This window comes from Sparassis crispa (genome assembly GCF_003851025.1).
Source record: "Sparassis crispa DNA, contig_000004F, whole genome shotgun sequence".
NCBI classification, from domain to species: domain Eukaryota; kingdom Fungi; phylum Basidiomycota; class Agaricomycetes; order Polyporales; family Sparassidaceae; genus Sparassis; species Sparassis crispa.
In genome coordinates, this window is record NW_020939751.1 from 474431 (window position 1) to 490771 (window position 16341).

The window sequence follows — 16341 nt, forward strand, 5'->3', positions numbered from 1 at the left end:
CATGGTCGACATAATATTTCCTAAAGCCACATCCAAAGCAATACTAGGACTACATATAGAGCCGATATCAGACATGAATATCATACACCTGGAGGGGCACATCTACTCGTTGTCGAACACCAGCACCCTCACTTCGATCGACTCTCGAGTTGGCGCCTCCGGCGGGCTCGACTTATCCGTGAACGCAGTGTGGGGCGTCAGGCGGGCGCGATCCTCGAAGGAGTCATAGCACTTGATAAGCAGCACCTCGTCGGGGGTCTGGCCGGAGAGGTAGTGCCAGCGGTGGTTCGGGTTGTAGCGCACGCTGAAGGTGCTACCCTCGCGGTGCGGGTAGATAAGGCGGGTGGGGACGAGGTCGTTCAGGTCGAGCTTGCGCCAGTCCGAGACGGCGAGCGGCTTGTGCGCGACGGGGGCTCCGATCGGCCGCCAGACGTTGATGATGCGGACGCGGCCCTGCAGCAGGCGCTCCGCCTCGTCCCCGAGGTGGTAGTGCACGCGATTAATGCTCGCCTGAAACGTCTGGTCGATGTGGACACGTTCCTGTGTACGGGGTCAATGACGACTGGTATAAATCACAGAGAGCAGGTGACCTACCACTGGGCCACGAGCCAGACCATCCCGGTCGGGGTTATCCTGAGGCTTGCGCCTGGGGGAATATGTCAGTGTGCAGCACAGAGGATCGAACCAGGCAACTCACCTGATAGTGTGGTCAAAGATGAAGACACGCTTCCCGCCCGTGAACTTCTTCAACAAATCCTCCACCTCTGCATAGTACTTCGTCGTGATCGCCTCTTCGTCGACAAACTCCTTCTCCGCACTGGGGTAGTTGACGAACTGAAAGCCGGTGGTGTCGAGGGAGACGGTGTCCTCCTTGCCGCGCAGGTCGTGGATGACAGCGGGATGCGAGTCGTTGTCGAGGTTGTTTCGAGGCTTGCCCTCGGGCGGAGAGCTCACGTACTGGTAGGCAGGCTCATTGCCGATTGCTTTGTAGTAGTTGAGCGTGGTCGGGACGTCGTGGGGAGCGAGGACTGCAGCGGTAGCCATTGCGAGTACTAGTAGTGCTGGATTAGAGAAGGCTTAGAACTGTGGATATGCTCAATTGCAAGTCCCCGCAATCTTTCCTCCCTTTATACCACCATGGGGTAATACTCTCAGGGATTTCTAAGCAATCTCGGTCAGCCATCGCAGCGCGGTAACCCGGGGAAGATGACATAGACAGCGACGAGAAGAGATCGCACAGGTTGTCGTGATTTGGGAGGCCTCTGACGCCACTGTGTGTCAGTGAGATGGCGCGGAAGCTGCGGGTGAGTCGCGGAAGATTCGGCATGGCAGAAGTAGCAGCTATCCCTCGGCATCACGATCACATGAGATGAACAGTACACCTCAACACCCAGCAGAGACGATGCTTAAAAGGCAGCGGCCATATCCACTGAAGAGAGTTGGAACAGAACGGTTACGAAGAAGCTAGTAGCTTCAATATCCAGGTGAGGGTATGAATCTTGCCGCCGCACAGGTGACAGAACCGAGATCTTAGCATAGAAAACAGCTAGAATCAATTCAGACAAATTGCATCCATATTTCTTGGAAGTAATGAGCAAAAGCAAAGCAGGTGGCAATAGACAGTAGAGTCTCAATCGCGAGGGGAAGATTCGCGTTGGCTGCCGCCAATGCAGTCATAGTAATCTAGTCATGGGCGCTTGAGAGGCGGAGATAGACGCCCATGTTCTGCCACTTGATCTCGGTGTCAGATCTACTTGCAGGGGCTCATTCACTCTTCCACCACACATCGTAAAACAAAGCGCCGGATATTGTGAGTTTTCATCTCGTTGAATACTCTGTAAAATTTCCAACCAAGTCACCACAGAGAGGTTGCAATGGCGGACGCAGCTGGATGCCGCATCCTCGTGATCTCCTCAACTATGGAGCAAGGCCAGCAGTTCGTGCAACGTATGTTCTCTCACCAGATTTGGCTCTCAAACTACCTTCTCCGAACCATCATTCAGGCGTAAAGGGCCTATCCATTGCGAACGTGTCCGACCTGTCTTCCGCCGACCTCGCCAGTAATAGCATCCCGTGGACGATCGCAAACAAGTACTACACCGCCGACGTTCACTTTGAGACGCGTGTGTTTCAGGACTTTAGATCGCACCATGCTGTGGGCGTTCCTGCTGTGATATATGTCTGGGCACACGGCGAGGTATGTCATGTCTTTGTCCTGGCTGCCTGGCGTTCGTTCTGACGCGTCCGTTCAGCCGTACAGGGAACATGTCCCCGACATTGCCAAGAGTCTGGAATACTATGATCCCGAAGTTACACTTGCTGTGAGGTTTGATGGGAACACAGCAAAGGCGAACGCGGACGAAGACGACGGCCTCGACGAATTCCTGTCGTCGCACGGGTTCGAATTCATCGAAGGCGACCGCAGTGCCCGGAAGCCGACCCAGGATTCGGGACGAGTATTAGACGATGAAGACGAAGGTCAGGACGCCATCTTCTCCTCCACTGACCGTCTGCACGCAGCTTATCTTATCTACCGTGCGCCCAGGCATCCCCGGTCTCCCCCGCGTCGTCGACGCTCTGAGCACGATCATGTGGCCCTCGCTCGTGCAGTCCGACTCGACGCGCCAGCGTAGGAGCCGCGCGCGCGAGCTCCTCGACTGGGCACGCGACGAGGAAGAGGACGACGGCTTGCGCGCGCTCATCTCGGACGCTGGCGCGAGCGAGCATGCTCAGACGAGCTCGCCGCGCAACGAGCGCAAGAGCCGGATGCAGCGCGAGATGGAGGAGCTCGAACGGTGGCTCGACGAGGCGGACGAGGACCGCGCGACGGGCCATGCGGCCGCGTGGGGCGCGTCCGAACACGCAATGTGGTCTGACCGCCCGCTCGAGGTCGCGACGCCGACAATCGTCACGCCGACCGCGGAGGAGTACGGGTTCGACGATGACTTCACCGAGTTCGTGTCTGCACCGCCGCGGCAGCTGTCAGACGTCTATGACTCTCGGGGACTGGTTCCGATGGACACCGGCGCGTCATATCGCTCGCTAGCGTCGGGCTCTGACATCAGCAACGGACATTACGAGAGTATCGACCAGGACGACTACGAGAACGATCCAGACCTGCCCTCCCATGCAGAAATAGCAGAAACCTCACGTCGAATCTTTGGCTCCCCTGCCGTATCGTCCCTCCCGGGTACGTCGCCCAACCTGCGCCGAGGAGCGTCGACGGGGAGCTCTGCTGACGAAGACCATCCGTTCGAGCATGATGCTGACGACGATGAGTTCGAGATGTCCCCCTTCGACCTTTCGCGCGTACTGGGTGCCTTGCACAATATGAAGGAAGAGATAGCGGGGATGCAGAACGAGGACGAGCGAAGGCGCGCGGCTGCGCGCGTTGCGCTCGGGCTCGTGTACGGGCTACAGGCGGACCGAGATGACGAGCACGAACACTCGTGACGGTGAGCACGCTCCTGCATGGCTGTTCCGCGCTCTATATTGCTGTGATCACGAATTGCATGTATAGAATGATGGCGTTAGTCGCTCTTTCTCGTTCTCTTCGACCCCGAGTAAACTTTTCCTCAGGCTCGTGTTCCCTTTAACGCCGTGCCGACAGAAATTGGGCAAGACTACCTGCGGATGACGATTCTGGTGGACTCTCGCAGATGCCTTATCAGAACATGTCCGAGTCGTGCTGACACACTGCCCGAGCACTCAGTTGTCCGAACAAAGCAGGATGGCAGAATGTCAGCATCTCATGGTCTCAGTCTCTCATACGACAGATATGCAATCTACAGCCATTATACGCAAAAATTGGATCAGAGGAGGTAACAATATACACATGACGCGGGAAATACATTGATGGGCCCACTGCATCACAGCCAGGGCTTCTACATGACATCATCTCCCCGCCACTATGCGCTGTGATAACGCGTACAGACAATCAGCTAAATCAAGGCCAGAATGAAATGACTATCTGCACTCACCCTTGTGAGAGTCCTGTTTAGACATAGAGATCCTGCATACACTTGACATTCAGCGGTGGCGGAAGGTCCACCCTACCGACGGGCAGCCATTTAGTGATGAACACTAAGACAAGCATGTACCCCTTCATGAGAACACCATGGGCGACGAGGGCCCTAGCACCGCACTCAGCGCAGGATAAGTTACGATGCTTGAAAAACTTACAGAATACCAGGCTGCACCATAAGTAATAGCGTTAGACTCGGAGACACTTGCGTGGGAAGAAGACAGTGCTGATGCTTACTGAAGAGAGGAACCAGCGGAAGTTCGCCAGCATAAGGAGGTTCGTGATGAAGGTACTCACGAAGATACCTGCGGTAGCACGCAGTGCACGGTCAGTGATCATGACGCAAATGCGTAAGGAGGCAATCAACCTTTCGAGAATGCAAGACTCAAATACTGGGTGTTGCGAAGTTCCTCCCCAATCTTCTCCTGCAGTAACTGTGAGCTATGAGCCATCTCACGGTGTAATGGCACGTCTTACCGCGCACACAACCGTACAGCAGACAGCGAACAAAGACTCCGTATACAACATGCCATCGAACACACGCAAGATGATGTGGTCTGTCTTGTCTACCTTGTTTCCGAGAAGCATTGCATACAGGACAGTCATTGCTGCAGCCCAAGGTTCAGCATCACGACACGAGGACAATGAGTGTAATGAAGAGATGAGAAAATGGACTCACGCAGTTGAATAAGCAGTGACAGAGTGATAGCAAATTTTGACCTTGACTGCATATGGGGGAAGAGGGTCTGACTGCATGTGTGCATAATGACCGCTTGCAGGACTGTTGTCGCAATGAGCTGGAACAATTATACTATGATGTAAGGGACCAACGCGATTTGACAATAACAAACCTCAATATTATAGCCTATTGGACAGCGAAGCTCAGACGAGAAGACTGCGCGACTAGAAAATCATACTCACAAGTACTATAAGCTGGCGACAAAATTTTGAGTAATTTAATTCAAGACAAGATGAATCCCTACTTACTGTCTATCACGCTCATGCGATTCGGGACTGCTAACGGACCATTACGCACATATCCAGCCGATGGCTCATCGCCTTCAAGTGGCCACAGCGATTCGATCAGGGAAATGAGTTCAATATTGACATCTAGAGCGCAGGCGAGGAGGACAACACAGCACTGGAGGATAAATCAGATGCGCACAGCGCGTAGAAGATGGAGACATACACCTCCAACAACGGGCCAAGCAGCTCTTTTGACTCTATGACTCCCGGTAAGCCATTTCAAAATAATATTTGTCTCATGGTGACTAGAGTACGTACGATGCCAGTCGCGGTAGAAACACTTCGAATATGACTGCGACCAAAATTACGCTCATGACCATACTGACAACGCTACCTGTAACGAAAACTGCATTGCTATGGAACTCGAATCAGACGATGAACGTATTCTGATCTTGCCAGGGACGCACCAGGGAGCTATGGAATGGAAATGCAAGGTTGCTTCGCCGAGCTCCATCTCTGAAAGTTACTGGCGCGAGCGGAACAAAAGGCGAGGACGGGTGAACGACATGGAGTGAAGATGCTTAAAATGCAAGCTATCCGGACCCGAGTATGCAATGCAGCTCTCCCGCAAACTATTCTCCTCGATCTAGACTGGAAGGGCATGGAGGATCACTAACTGAACTAACCAGGATGCATCACTTCTCTGTGGAGCCCTTCGCTTCTCGTAGGACTGGTGATAACTGAGGGTCGTTATTCTTCCTGCTCTTCAGGTAGCATGGCGTGCGGGACAATGACCAGCTGAGCACCGTATATCCTGTGTCAATACCTTCCAAGCATATCGCCAACGCCACAAAGGACACGCTGCAGTGCAACTCACATGGTCAGCAAAGTCACATAGATAGGAAGCTTCCTTCGCCGGCAGAGGTAACGGTAGTACCTCGGAGACTGTTTCTGAGCGATAAGTAATCATGATGTCACATTGAATAATATACATCGCCCATCAATGTAGTCTTCTGCTGTCCAAACTATGGACGACGTGTTCGGCATAAATGGAAATCTCTTTGCTCATCGTCAGAGGCAACATGCCTCGACGATGGTTGGTTACTGCGTATCGTCGTCGATTCAGCGCAGAATGTGCCTAGAATGATAAGCGACGTACCATCTCAGGCAACTCCACTGGCACTTTTCCAGCGAGTGGTGCAGTCTGCTCGTGAGAATGGTAACAAGGGGCTGGGTGCTTCGAACTACTCTTACGGTCTCGAAGTCGAATTCTCAGCTCCACCAGCATCCTTATTGCTGAGGCTATGATCTTTGAGGCCGCCGAGAAGGTGACTAATGCTGGGGCTGTCAAAGGATGAAATGCAGCCACTCAAGAGAATTCATAAATTTCTACCGAGCTTCATTGCTGTCCAGAGGGACGATGAGTATATCTGGTCAGCAAGATACCTTCACATAATCAACATCCTGCTGCGTCCCGCAGGAATCAACGCCCGAGGTATCTGCGACTTACTCATGCGCTCAAAGTAAAGACCCAATTGGTATTGATAGATGATACCTTGCATAGGTTACCTGCTACAAGAGAAGAAACAGCATTACAAAGCGTAGATGAATGTGAGTGACCTGGTATACAATGCGGCACAACTGCGACGTCGTGAACGTTCACTGCTCAACCTCTTGTTCTTCGACACCTTCCCCCTCCTCTCCCGTCTCGTCTCGGATACCGCCTGACGAGAAATTCAAGATGCCTCCCAGGTCCAATAATTGCACGACGTCTTCCGCCTCCTTCACGCTCATGCTGCCGAGGACCTTGTTCACCTTGTCCAGCTCTTGCGACTTGAGTGCCTCTTGCATCGCCTCGCTGAAGCCTTGGAAGACGTCCCATCGCATCTGTAGCGCTTTACGCACATCCTCGATGTTGACATCTTCAAACCCAGGGCCTTCCAGCTGGAGGTGCTCGGGAGGAGGACCGTCGGGAATATTAAACGAGATAGATTGAGAAGGGTTTTCCGCCACGAGCTGGATTTGCTCTTCCCCTGCTACGGCCGCCTCTTCAGCTTTAGAGATGCGTACACGTTCAGCGAGATGAGCGTATGTTTGCGCCACGTCGTTTTCGAACACAGATGACGCGCGCGGGTCTGCCACAACCATCCTATTCATAGATTGAAATCAGTGTAGCGCAATGAGATAGCAATGAGTTACTTACTTGCGAAAGAAGAGAGTGACACCATCGGGGCCCAATTTCTCGCAATACTGGATTAACAAGCTCTGATGCACGCACTGCTGCGCATACACTGCCTTGCCGTCATTCTGCGCCTTGAATGCCGCGACCAGCAGAGCATCCGATGCACCAGCAACGTAGACATCCCGATGACTCCGTATGAAATCCCAGGATTGCTGATAGCCACGGAGAGGAAGGTGAGAGAACTGCTCCAGTGATGGGGTCAACTCCGGCAGCTCATCATCGGACGCAACGGAGGATGAGGATGACGCAGCCGGAACAGACGTCGTTGTAGTACCCTCCACGCCCTTCGGATTAAGCACCTCGTATTCGGTCGTCTTTTTCGGTTTTGAGGGCTCGATCGCACCTTTGATAGGTGACGGCTCAGGCTTTGGCGGTACGTACTGCAACAAACGAGATGTCGGGGAGATGCAACTCGGCAAAGCAACATCCACTTACGTGGGAGTCGAAACCGACGTGGATATCATCGCTTGTAATCTTCCTTTTGTTGTCCTCTTGTAGCTGCGCGAGCTCTTGCTTCTGTTTCCCCTGATGCTCTCCCATTTGCACGAAATGCTTCTCCAGGCCTTGTACCAGCAACTCTCCTAAGCGTGCGTCGTCCTTATCGATGCCAGCTTTCTTCACCTCCTCCCAGATCGTCAACATAAGGTTCAACAGCATCTCATCATATGTCTGTTGCTCTGGAGCATTCGTGGGCGGTCGTTCAGGCGAGGGCTCTGTCTTGAATCGTTCCACCAAGGCAGAGAAGTGGGCAGGACCTTTAGACGCAACCTCATCTGCAATGGTGCGCAGGCGAGGTTGAAGGACAGCATTGCAAGCGATGTCTGCTTCGAGCAGGGCGATGCGATGCTTGCGTTCCTCACGCTTCTCATGAATGTCGCGCTGTTTCCATCTCCACAAGCCAATGTAATCTCAATATACGCAGTGTGTGGACAACGGGTGCTTACCTGATTAGAGACCGCTTGTCAACATTCGGGTGGCCCTCAATATCTGAATCGTCAGAGAGCTGGTCAATCGAATAGTCAATCAACACCGATCTACGGTCTATGGGTCACTACTTACCTCAAGGGCGTCCCACTTCGAGTAGTTCAGAGGCATTTGTACGAGAGGACTTCTCGCGAGCAGGCTCACGTCCAGACGGAAATCCGAGGGTTCTCGAATCATCACGTTAGCCGAACCGAAAGCGATCCTCGAATCGGAAAGTTCCGATTTTCTGCGCCTTCGCTCCCGGGCCCGTATTTCATTAATGTCACGGTTTGCTGCTTTGTGTTAGTTACACAATCCATCCACCAACCCAACGGTGTATAACTCGCAAAGTGGTAGCACCAGTCTACAACTTTGGAGTGCTGCAATCTGTAATCTGAAGGCTCTGTATTCAAGGCACACTGCTGTGAAACTGATCTATTCATCATCGTATCTTCATGGTGTCAATCTGGTCTGCTAGGAGCACCAGCCTGATCTGGAGGGATGCGCCCGGTCATCTTACAGTCAGGCCGGTATTAAGAGATATTAAAAGCTGGCGCCTTTAGACTTATCGGAACTCCTTTGAGGTTTTTTCGTTCGATCGTATATTAACCGCAGCCGTCCTGATCAACTAGTACAAGATGGTTAGCTCGGAAATGACATTAGTACTTATTAACATGGCCCGGATTTCCCACCTCTCGAGCTCCCCCTCCAACTACGTGTTATACCAGTACCTCAAGCGTGGTACGTTGCAGATATTTCGCTGTACGAGTTCAAGCTTGCACAAACTGACGCAGAACTCCACCAGATCGTGGAGTTGATGCACTTGGTGAGTAACGTATTTACGACTTAGTAACACGCTTACGCCTGTCGCAACCGTTTCTATGCAGCATTTGAATTACCCCCTTCCCTGCTGGTGAACATTCATGCTCGCGCCGTATCCATTCGCACTTCGTGCATTCGAGGAATCTACCCGAATTTCCTCAAATCCCAAACCAGCCCACCCTTCGAATACGGCTGAGTATAAATCGCATACGTTTGACGCTCATGCGGGTTCTACCTCCCCGAATCCCGAGACCAAGCTTCACGTAGATAAGGAGCGGCCTTCGGGTGGAGGATCAAGAAAACACAAAGTGTTACGAATCAAGCGCCCGTCGAGTGCCCACCCCGGCCTGGACTTCAGCTCTTTGATTCGAAGGAACACAATGATTCAAACAGTCGGGGGTTCCCGAAGTACTGCGCGAGCGCAGTCTCCTCGTCGCCCCTCTACCTCGTCGGGGCTGCCAGAGCCTCGCTCTGCATCGGTTCCAGGACAGTCACGTGCAGGAAACATTCAACATCCAGCATCTTCCGCGGACCGGGGTCTCTCGTTCGCGGTGAGATTCCTTCCATGAGATTGTGCAGTTTCGTTTCACTGAGATGTGCTTCGGTCTAGTTTATCCCAGACGCTGCTGACCATTACAGGAAGAATCAAAATAGCGGTGGGGGGATTTTCCAAACAGAACTCGAGAGCACCGGAAGCTATGCCCGCTTTACTCAGACCGACAGCCCCGGTATTAACGAACGTAAAGGAAGAAAGCACGCCCACGATTCTCAGTTCACCTTGCGAAGGGGGAAGAAACACCATACATTTACCGCACAAGAGGTACCTTATCCTCGAAATTACGATCGAAAGGTGGTAGACCAGTGAGTCCGTGAAAGCGAGGGTTGGAAATTGCCTACTGACGAGTATGCAGTGACGTGTGGAGTACAATGTGGGTCCAGCAGCTATGTGGGAATATCGCCTGGCACGTCTTTCAGGATCCACCGAAGAAAGTGTTCGTCCATTTTCTGCGCATGAAGGGTCTTTGCGAAAGAGCTGAGACATACTTCTTGGTACAGATTAGACTTAGGATGTGGTAATAGCGATCACTTTATAATCCGGTCCATTCTATTCACAGTATCTGGCCGAATACAGGTACCGGCACGTGGATTGTTGGTGCTGCTAAGCTGTGGAAGGTGGTTGTTTGCCTCATGGTTGTATTCCGTGTACTGATTCGTTCATGTTGGCTTGAGTAGGAAACCCAGTTTGTCGGTTCGTGTTCATCCTCATAATATTCATGAGTACGTATTCAATAATGGCCACTACAGGCCTGGATATTGTACCTCTACACCCTAACCTAGAGCAGATTGGAGAAGCAGAATTAGCTTCGCGAATAACTTGGGTGCAGGCCAATTTGTATGTTTGAATTTGTGTCATACTTGACATCTATGGCCCGTCGCGCTCACCGTTCGTTAGCCTTAGTCAGTTACCCTTCCCAGATGCGGAGTTCGATTATGTGTAAGTAGCAACTTCTCTTTCCACCGATTTACACGTCCTTATGATGTTGCGCAGTCGGATAAAGCGGATCGCTCGCGGAGTCCCGGAGCACAAGGTAAGGGCCCTTTTTGTTTGCTTTTCTTGACTTATCTTACCTTGGTTCAGTGGGATGATTTATTTGAGGTACTTTCCCAAAAATCTGGCTTTATTCCAAGGTCTGAGTTAGTTCTCACAGGAAATTGCTCGGGTAATGAAACACGGCGGCGCATTTGAAGTAAGTCAGGATGCTCGATGTTTGATGAACGTGTGTTAATAGGCAATCCAACAGCTGTTTGAGGAAGACCTTCATTTCCCCGGGATTCTTCAGGAACCAACGTCTCACTCTGAATCCGGCCTCCAGCCGCTACCATCTACGTCTCTGTCCGTTCCGTTCGAGCGTCCACGAGCACCCACTCCTTCCTCGTCATTCCTTCCCGCAGGAAAGTCTCCGTCCCCTATAGGTATATTTGTGCACTGTTCTCGATTTGGCTCAATTCATCTGCTGACACCCTGCGAAGCAGAAATCCCGTCAGATGGTCATCCAACAGATGGCCATCCGTTAAATAATCATCCTCCAGACATGCATCCACCAGAAGGCAATCAGCCTGATGACCACTTGCTTAACAGCCAGATGAACATCACCTGGCGACCTCCTGTCAATCCTCACGATCATTCTCTGCTTGAGACTATCTACAACGAGATGCACGCAGCCAGATTCATCAATCTGCAACCGCTGGCCTTACTCAATAACTCTTTATCCTTGTATTTTAAAAGTAAGTGACTCCAGGCTCATCTCACTTTTAGTTACTGACATTGTACTCGGTCTATCAGATGTCCTGACAGGTCCCCCTCTGATGGCCATGTTCCCTCCCCTTCCAGACGGTCGGCATAAGTCACGCCATGCGGCAGATCGTCATCCCGGCGCACTCGCGAGGTCCGCGAGTAATTTGGAGACATGTCAAGAACATTCAACAGAAGTATCGCCAGAGGCCAGTCCAGAACAAGGACAAAGCAACAAGCGCGACTCCCCCGACACCGACACCGGCAACTCGTCGAACTGGCTGCACTTGCAGCAGTTGATTGAAGGTACCGAATACGTGCAGGTCGACCAAAGTCGGTTCTTCTCTTACAAGGCGCCGTCTCGCACGTCGCTGTCCACTTCCGCTTCCACTTCCACGTCTGAGTCCTCATTCACTACTACAACATCCTGGGAGCACTTGTCCTCTCTGTTCTCCTCCGCGTCGCCTCGCATATCCACCGACGACCCTCACCTCAAGTCCAGCCGGCTCCACCTTCAAAATCACGCGGTGCACTTCGACCTCCAGTCCCTCAACATGCACCTCTCACTGCAAGTGCATGAGGTGCTCGCGTGCGCCGAGGCTATGTGGGACTTCGTCGTGGATTTCCAGAATAGCCAGCGAGGCAAGGACAGACCCCCTCGGGACTTGCAGTCGCTCCCCAATTCGAACATAGGGTTGCATTTCCCGCGACAGCCCACGCTGTCCGTGCACAGGAACACCATTCTGGAACTGACCAGAGATGATTTCGACGAACTGCTGCAGCAGTTCGAGCTGTAAGTCCTTCAGCATCCCAGGAGTTGTCTCCCGCAGCTCACGAAGTTCTCAAAAACCCACAGAGACATGAGTGAGAACGTGAACTTCGACGCGATCATTCACGACCGGCTCAATTGGGACGTGGCCGCGTATGGACGCTCGCAGCGCCGTAAGGAGTTCGACGTCATGTGCGCGACGTGGGCACAGTACCAAGCCGAAGTACGCGGATTTCGCCGATCGTCCTCGACCGTCACCTCTCCGCCTGAGTCCAGCGACGCGCACGAACCCGGCGCACACCGACAAGGGGAGACTGGGGGAGACCCCGGCGTAGGTAGCCGTAATCCCTCGCTCAACGTAGATGACCAACCTCCGGCTGCGCATCACTCGTTCTCCCCCGAGTACATCCCGCCGTCCCTCCGCCTCAGCCGCACGATCCGCGTGTTCGTGGGGTGGAAGGCCTGACCTGGCGGTCTCCACAGCTTTAAGTTAACATCTCGTCCTACGCCAGTCCTGCCTGCCTGCTGCCACCCACGAACTGACTCATGATCTTCTGCACTATCGACTCCGAGGGCGGCCGTGGTGGGTCCTCGTGTCTTCCTCAAGGCCATCTTCTTTCCACGGATAATTCTGCGACGACGTTGTTGGCTACACTCTCACCTTTTACGGAATGTCGAGGCCAGTCTTGACGCAGGGCGGGTACATGGGTTCGAGTCACGTTTTGACGGTGAGATGAGCGCCGTCTGTTTTCTGACGGGCCCGGTCACGGCCTGTTAAGTTTCTGCAACGGTGCCAGGCCTGGAATACCTACCTCGTCGCACCGAAGGTCCGTCGTTCGTACTTCCATGGTTTAGAGGTGTTCGTGAGGCGTATCGATTTCACGAGCACCCGCATATATTACGCACATATCGTAGATGAGTGTCGGAGTACTGTCCTTATAATTGATGTGAGACTCGTCAGCTGTGCTTTCCTCAAACGACGGACGTACCTAGCTGCATATATTACGCACATACTGTAGATATGCCAGAGTACCCTCCTGCCCGTGATGATTCATGTGAGACATGTCAACTTTCCTCAGAGGACGGACTTACCTGTCTTCGCGGAGGCTTACGGTGCGGGCGTTGCTATCAATGACCCATCGTATGCAACACTTCCGACTTCCCCTCATCGCTCCCCATCTTGTTTCTTGCCTTCGCATTTAGAAGACGGCCTTATATGGCATGTAGATTACTGTTTATGATTTTTCTGAACTTTTTTTCATGTGTGTGGACCACACCTGCTTTCCGGAATTTCATGGCGTTGAGTTCAGATGTACAACACGAGTTCGAAGCCATCGGATAAGGGGAACGAGCTACAAAAAACACAGCACTTCTGGGCCCCGTGGTACACTGCGGGCCGGGTCATATTGAGACTGACCTGAAACACCCAACATAGCTGTCCAGAAATGGGTCGAGCCCTGCCTATTAAGGCGGACGCTCAGAGTCACGAAGGCGCAGACGCACAGGCGTCGAATCTAATTACATTACACAGTCAGTAGGACAGGGAGCAGCTGATAGAGTGGCGCAGCAGAATCACACGCGGGTCCAGCTATCGCCCCCTCGCATTGGCCGGTATCCACGAGCACCACTGCCAGCGTGATACAGTACGAACAGACGAGCAGATGGCGCAATCCCGAGCTCATCTCAAACGTAAGACGAAGGTACCGTAACCTCGCGCCCACTTCGCCTTAGGCGGGACATAATACAGTGCACTGAGCGCCAGCTGAGCGGCGAACTTTGACTCAGAGCGAGTAAGTAGCGTGAGCGTAAACCACAGGGGCAGTCACATCGACGATGAGGAGATGGCTCCGCGAGCGCTCGAACCTCTTGACGCAGTGCCTATCGCGCGGTGATCTGCGCCGCCCGCGGCGAAGTCGCCATAGTAAGCGCAGCGGAGAGGAAGGCTGAGGAATCAAAGAAGCAATATGAAATTGCTTAAACCTTGTTGAACCACAAGACCAATCGCATAACACAAAGGCGCGCACATTCACACACTAGGACCGCGGCACGCCCAACTCTCCGCCAACACTCCCCGTAGCATCATATTTCGATGCCGGGAAGATGGTACGAGGACCATTGCCCTCTCTGATCAGGCCTGGGGTGAGTGTCGTCAGATTTGTGGCGGACCACATCAGGACCCAGGAATATCCCCTTAGACATCGCCAAAAATCCCTGATTTTTCAATTTTTGTCCGGACTTTTTTTGTCATTTTCCGGGGTTTCTGTCCGGACGACGATTAAGGTCGGCTGCCTTCCTACATCAGCAAAAGTCAACTTTTGCTTACCGGTGTTATTCCCTTGATTAAGGAAAAATAAGGAGATCCCTTCTCTTATTCCTCCATTATTCACCCTTATTGGCTTTAATTGCCCAAATAAGAACAGAGACCTCCTTAATTAAGGAGATAAGGGAGCTAAATGGAGGTAACCAAAAGTTGACTTTTGCTGATGTATTTGGGAAGTTTGAGATATTTTCAGTGATTTTCGGCATTTTCCGGCTTATCTCCGTCCATTACCGGCCCCTACAGGGCCAAGCGCGTACGGCGTCTCCCTGCATCAGCAGAAGTCAACTTTTGCTTACCGGTGTTATACCCTTGATTAAGGAAAAATAAGGAGATCCTTTTTCTTATTCCTCCATTAGTCACCCTTATCGGCATTAATTGCCCAATTAAGAACGGAGACCTCCTTAATTAAGGAGATAAGGGAGCTAAATGGAGGTAATCAAAAGTTGACTTTTGCTGATGTGTCCGGATGGCTGCGATGGCCTTCTCGAAGCGGAAGGCCCAATTGTCCGGATGCGTTCGGTCGATTTTTTCCTGAGTGAATATTCCGGGGTCCTACCACATCTGGTTCCCGGACAAGTGCACGAATTTTTCCTGCCAGGTTTTAACCTTTGGTCTGCCTTCTTTTGGTTGAATTGACCGGGAGCTGCAGTTGAGGAGTATGAGGCTATCGGAGAGGCATTGATTATCGATGCGTCGCCGTAATAACTGGCATTTCTGTAGTGCAGTGACAACCCGGCGTTCCTAACTGGGACCCATGCCGGTAATATATCCCCCTACCTACCCCGCCGCGCAGAGCCGCGCCCACAACCCCGTGAGTCGCAGACTGGGAAGAGGCACGCACCAGCCCGATGCGCCGACTCGGATGCTGCGGTCAGATGGATGAGCCGTGCAGAAGTTTGTGCAGGCGCACCGGTGATGAATATTGGATTCGGCGGTGGGCTCGCGGGCCGTGGTCATGCGCGACGATTATCTCGGGAGATCCGCCGGGACGCGACGCGGCTGCAGAGATGCCCGGACGGCATGCGCAGTACATCTGACTGTGTGCAGATCCAGAGAAGATAGACGTTGTCCGCAGCCCGAGATGGCGAGCGGGTCGCCGAGATAGTAGGGAAGGGTGGGTTGGGTTGGGACTACTATGAGCGGTGCCGGTGAGGGCGAGGTACGTTATGGCAGCGGCACTTACTGCAGATATTATGGACGTTACGGAACGGCAGCAGACGCGCGTGCCGAGATGAACCGCGAAGGCGGCGCGGTTTCTGTCTTCGTAGCCTTCTTCACCCTCTTGTGCTTATGCTTATCAGCCGGGTCTTGCGCGAAGACACCGGGAGTCCGGAGTCCGAGGGCCATTGGCTGCGAAATGAAGGTCTTCCGTGAAGTGGATGTGCCGGAACCAACAACTCTAAAACTTGCGATAAGGTGTTGCCGAATGCGGTGTCCTCTGGGGGGAGTACTGTTGATGTCGGTGCTCAGATTCGAAGATGAGGTTCGTGTCAAAGGTATTACGCACCGAGAGCACCGTGAGCACCGTGTATCTCATTCATAGAAGTGTAAACAGCTAAGGGCAACACCTATGAAGGCCAAAGCACTCCGAGCGGTAGCAGTACCAGCCTGGTGCCGCACGCTTGTGCCATTACGTTCCCGGTCTAGCGAATCTTGGGCGTTGCTCGAGTGCCCTCGACGAAGCTCGTCGATGAAGAGCTGTCGACACCAGGTTTTAGAGCATTGAGGCGTAATGGTACGTGTAAGTTCAGGCCATCTATCCGGAGATTCGAATCATTATACCTGCAGCCAGCCGTCGGCTCGAAGGCGTGCTACGCGGCTTCGCTCACGCCTACACAATATAGCACAGCACAACGTCCATGCAACGTGAATTTGAATATGGAACCACGGGCACTGTAACTGAATACTGTCAGCAGACCGTCTTCGCTGTCAGCGAGACGGC

At 52.8% G+C, this 16341-nt stretch overlaps 7 protein-coding genes across 7 annotated transcripts; 3 read left to right on the plus strand and 4 right to left on the minus strand.

The window, feature by feature from the left end:
* Positions 1-102: 102 nt before the first annotated feature.
* On the minus strand, positions 103-1044 carry SCP_0501660 (methyltransferase; the record flags this gene model as incomplete). The annotated part of the gene is made up of 3 exons (XM_027758231.1): positions 103-540; positions 595-646; positions 698-1044. The coding sequence occupies 3 exons, from the start codon at positions 1042-1044 to the stop codon at positions 103-105; spliced, it is 837 nt and encodes a 278-aa protein (XP_027614032.1).
* An 830-nt stretch (positions 1045-1874) lies between these two features.
* Positions 1875-3453, plus strand: SCP_0501670 (hypothetical protein; the record flags this gene model as incomplete). Its single annotated transcript, XM_027758232.1, has 4 exons — positions 1875-1947; positions 2004-2197; positions 2253-2478; positions 2546-3453. The coding sequence occupies 4 exons, from the start codon at positions 1875-1877 to the stop codon at positions 3451-3453; spliced, it is 1401 nt and encodes a 466-aa protein (XP_027614033.1).
* Positions 3454-3997: 544 nt separating this feature from the next.
* SCP_0501680 (hypothetical protein) lies at positions 3998-5504 on the minus strand (the record flags this gene model as incomplete). Its single annotated transcript, XM_027758233.1, has 12 exons — positions 3998-4133; positions 4183-4193; positions 4262-4329; positions 4392-4449; positions 4502-4632; positions 4704-4821; positions 4876-4889; positions 4946-4957; positions 5012-5165; positions 5214-5247; positions 5309-5404; positions 5458-5504. The coding sequence occupies 12 exons, from the start codon at positions 5502-5504 to the stop codon at positions 3998-4000; spliced, it is 879 nt and encodes a 292-aa protein (XP_027614034.1).
* Positions 5505-6649: 1145 nt separating this feature from the next.
* On the minus strand, positions 6650-8393 carry SCP_0501690 (Hsp90 co-chaperone Cdc37; the record flags this gene model as incomplete). The annotated part of the gene is made up of 5 exons (XM_027758234.1): positions 6650-7139; positions 7194-7612; positions 7668-8121; positions 8177-8235; positions 8292-8393. The coding sequence occupies 5 exons, from the start codon at positions 8391-8393 to the stop codon at positions 6650-6652; spliced, it is 1524 nt and encodes a 507-aa protein (XP_027614035.1).
* A 476-nt stretch (positions 8394-8869) lies between these two features.
* SCP_0501700 (hypothetical protein) lies at positions 8870-9213 on the plus strand (the record flags this gene model as incomplete). The annotated part of the gene is made up of 3 exons (XM_027758235.1): positions 8870-8936; positions 9001-9021; positions 9083-9213. 3 exons carry the CDS (start codon positions 8870-8872, stop codon positions 9211-9213), a joined length of 219 nt encoding a protein of 72 aa, XP_027614036.1.
* Positions 9214-9397: 184 nt separating this feature from the next.
* On the plus strand, positions 9398-12545 carry SCP_0501710 (hypothetical protein; the record flags this gene model as incomplete). The annotated part of the gene is made up of 15 exons (XM_027758236.1): positions 9398-9568; positions 9628-9878; positions 9929-10009; positions 10074-10090; positions 10150-10190; positions 10251-10266; positions 10323-10410; positions 10471-10512; positions 10567-10606; positions 10657-10674; positions 10727-10765; positions 10820-10991; positions 11049-11303; positions 11362-12103; positions 12167-12545. The coding sequence occupies 15 exons, from the start codon at positions 9398-9400 to the stop codon at positions 12543-12545; spliced, it is 2352 nt and encodes a 783-aa protein (XP_027614037.1).
* A 3128-nt stretch (positions 12546-15673) lies between these two features.
* SCP_0501720 (hypothetical protein) lies at positions 15674-15940 on the minus strand (the record flags this gene model as incomplete). The annotated part of the gene is made up of 2 exons (XM_027758237.1): positions 15674-15849; positions 15907-15940. The coding sequence occupies 2 exons, from the start codon at positions 15938-15940 to the stop codon at positions 15674-15676; spliced, it is 210 nt and encodes a 69-aa protein (XP_027614038.1).
* Positions 15941-16341: the final 401 nt, after the last annotated feature.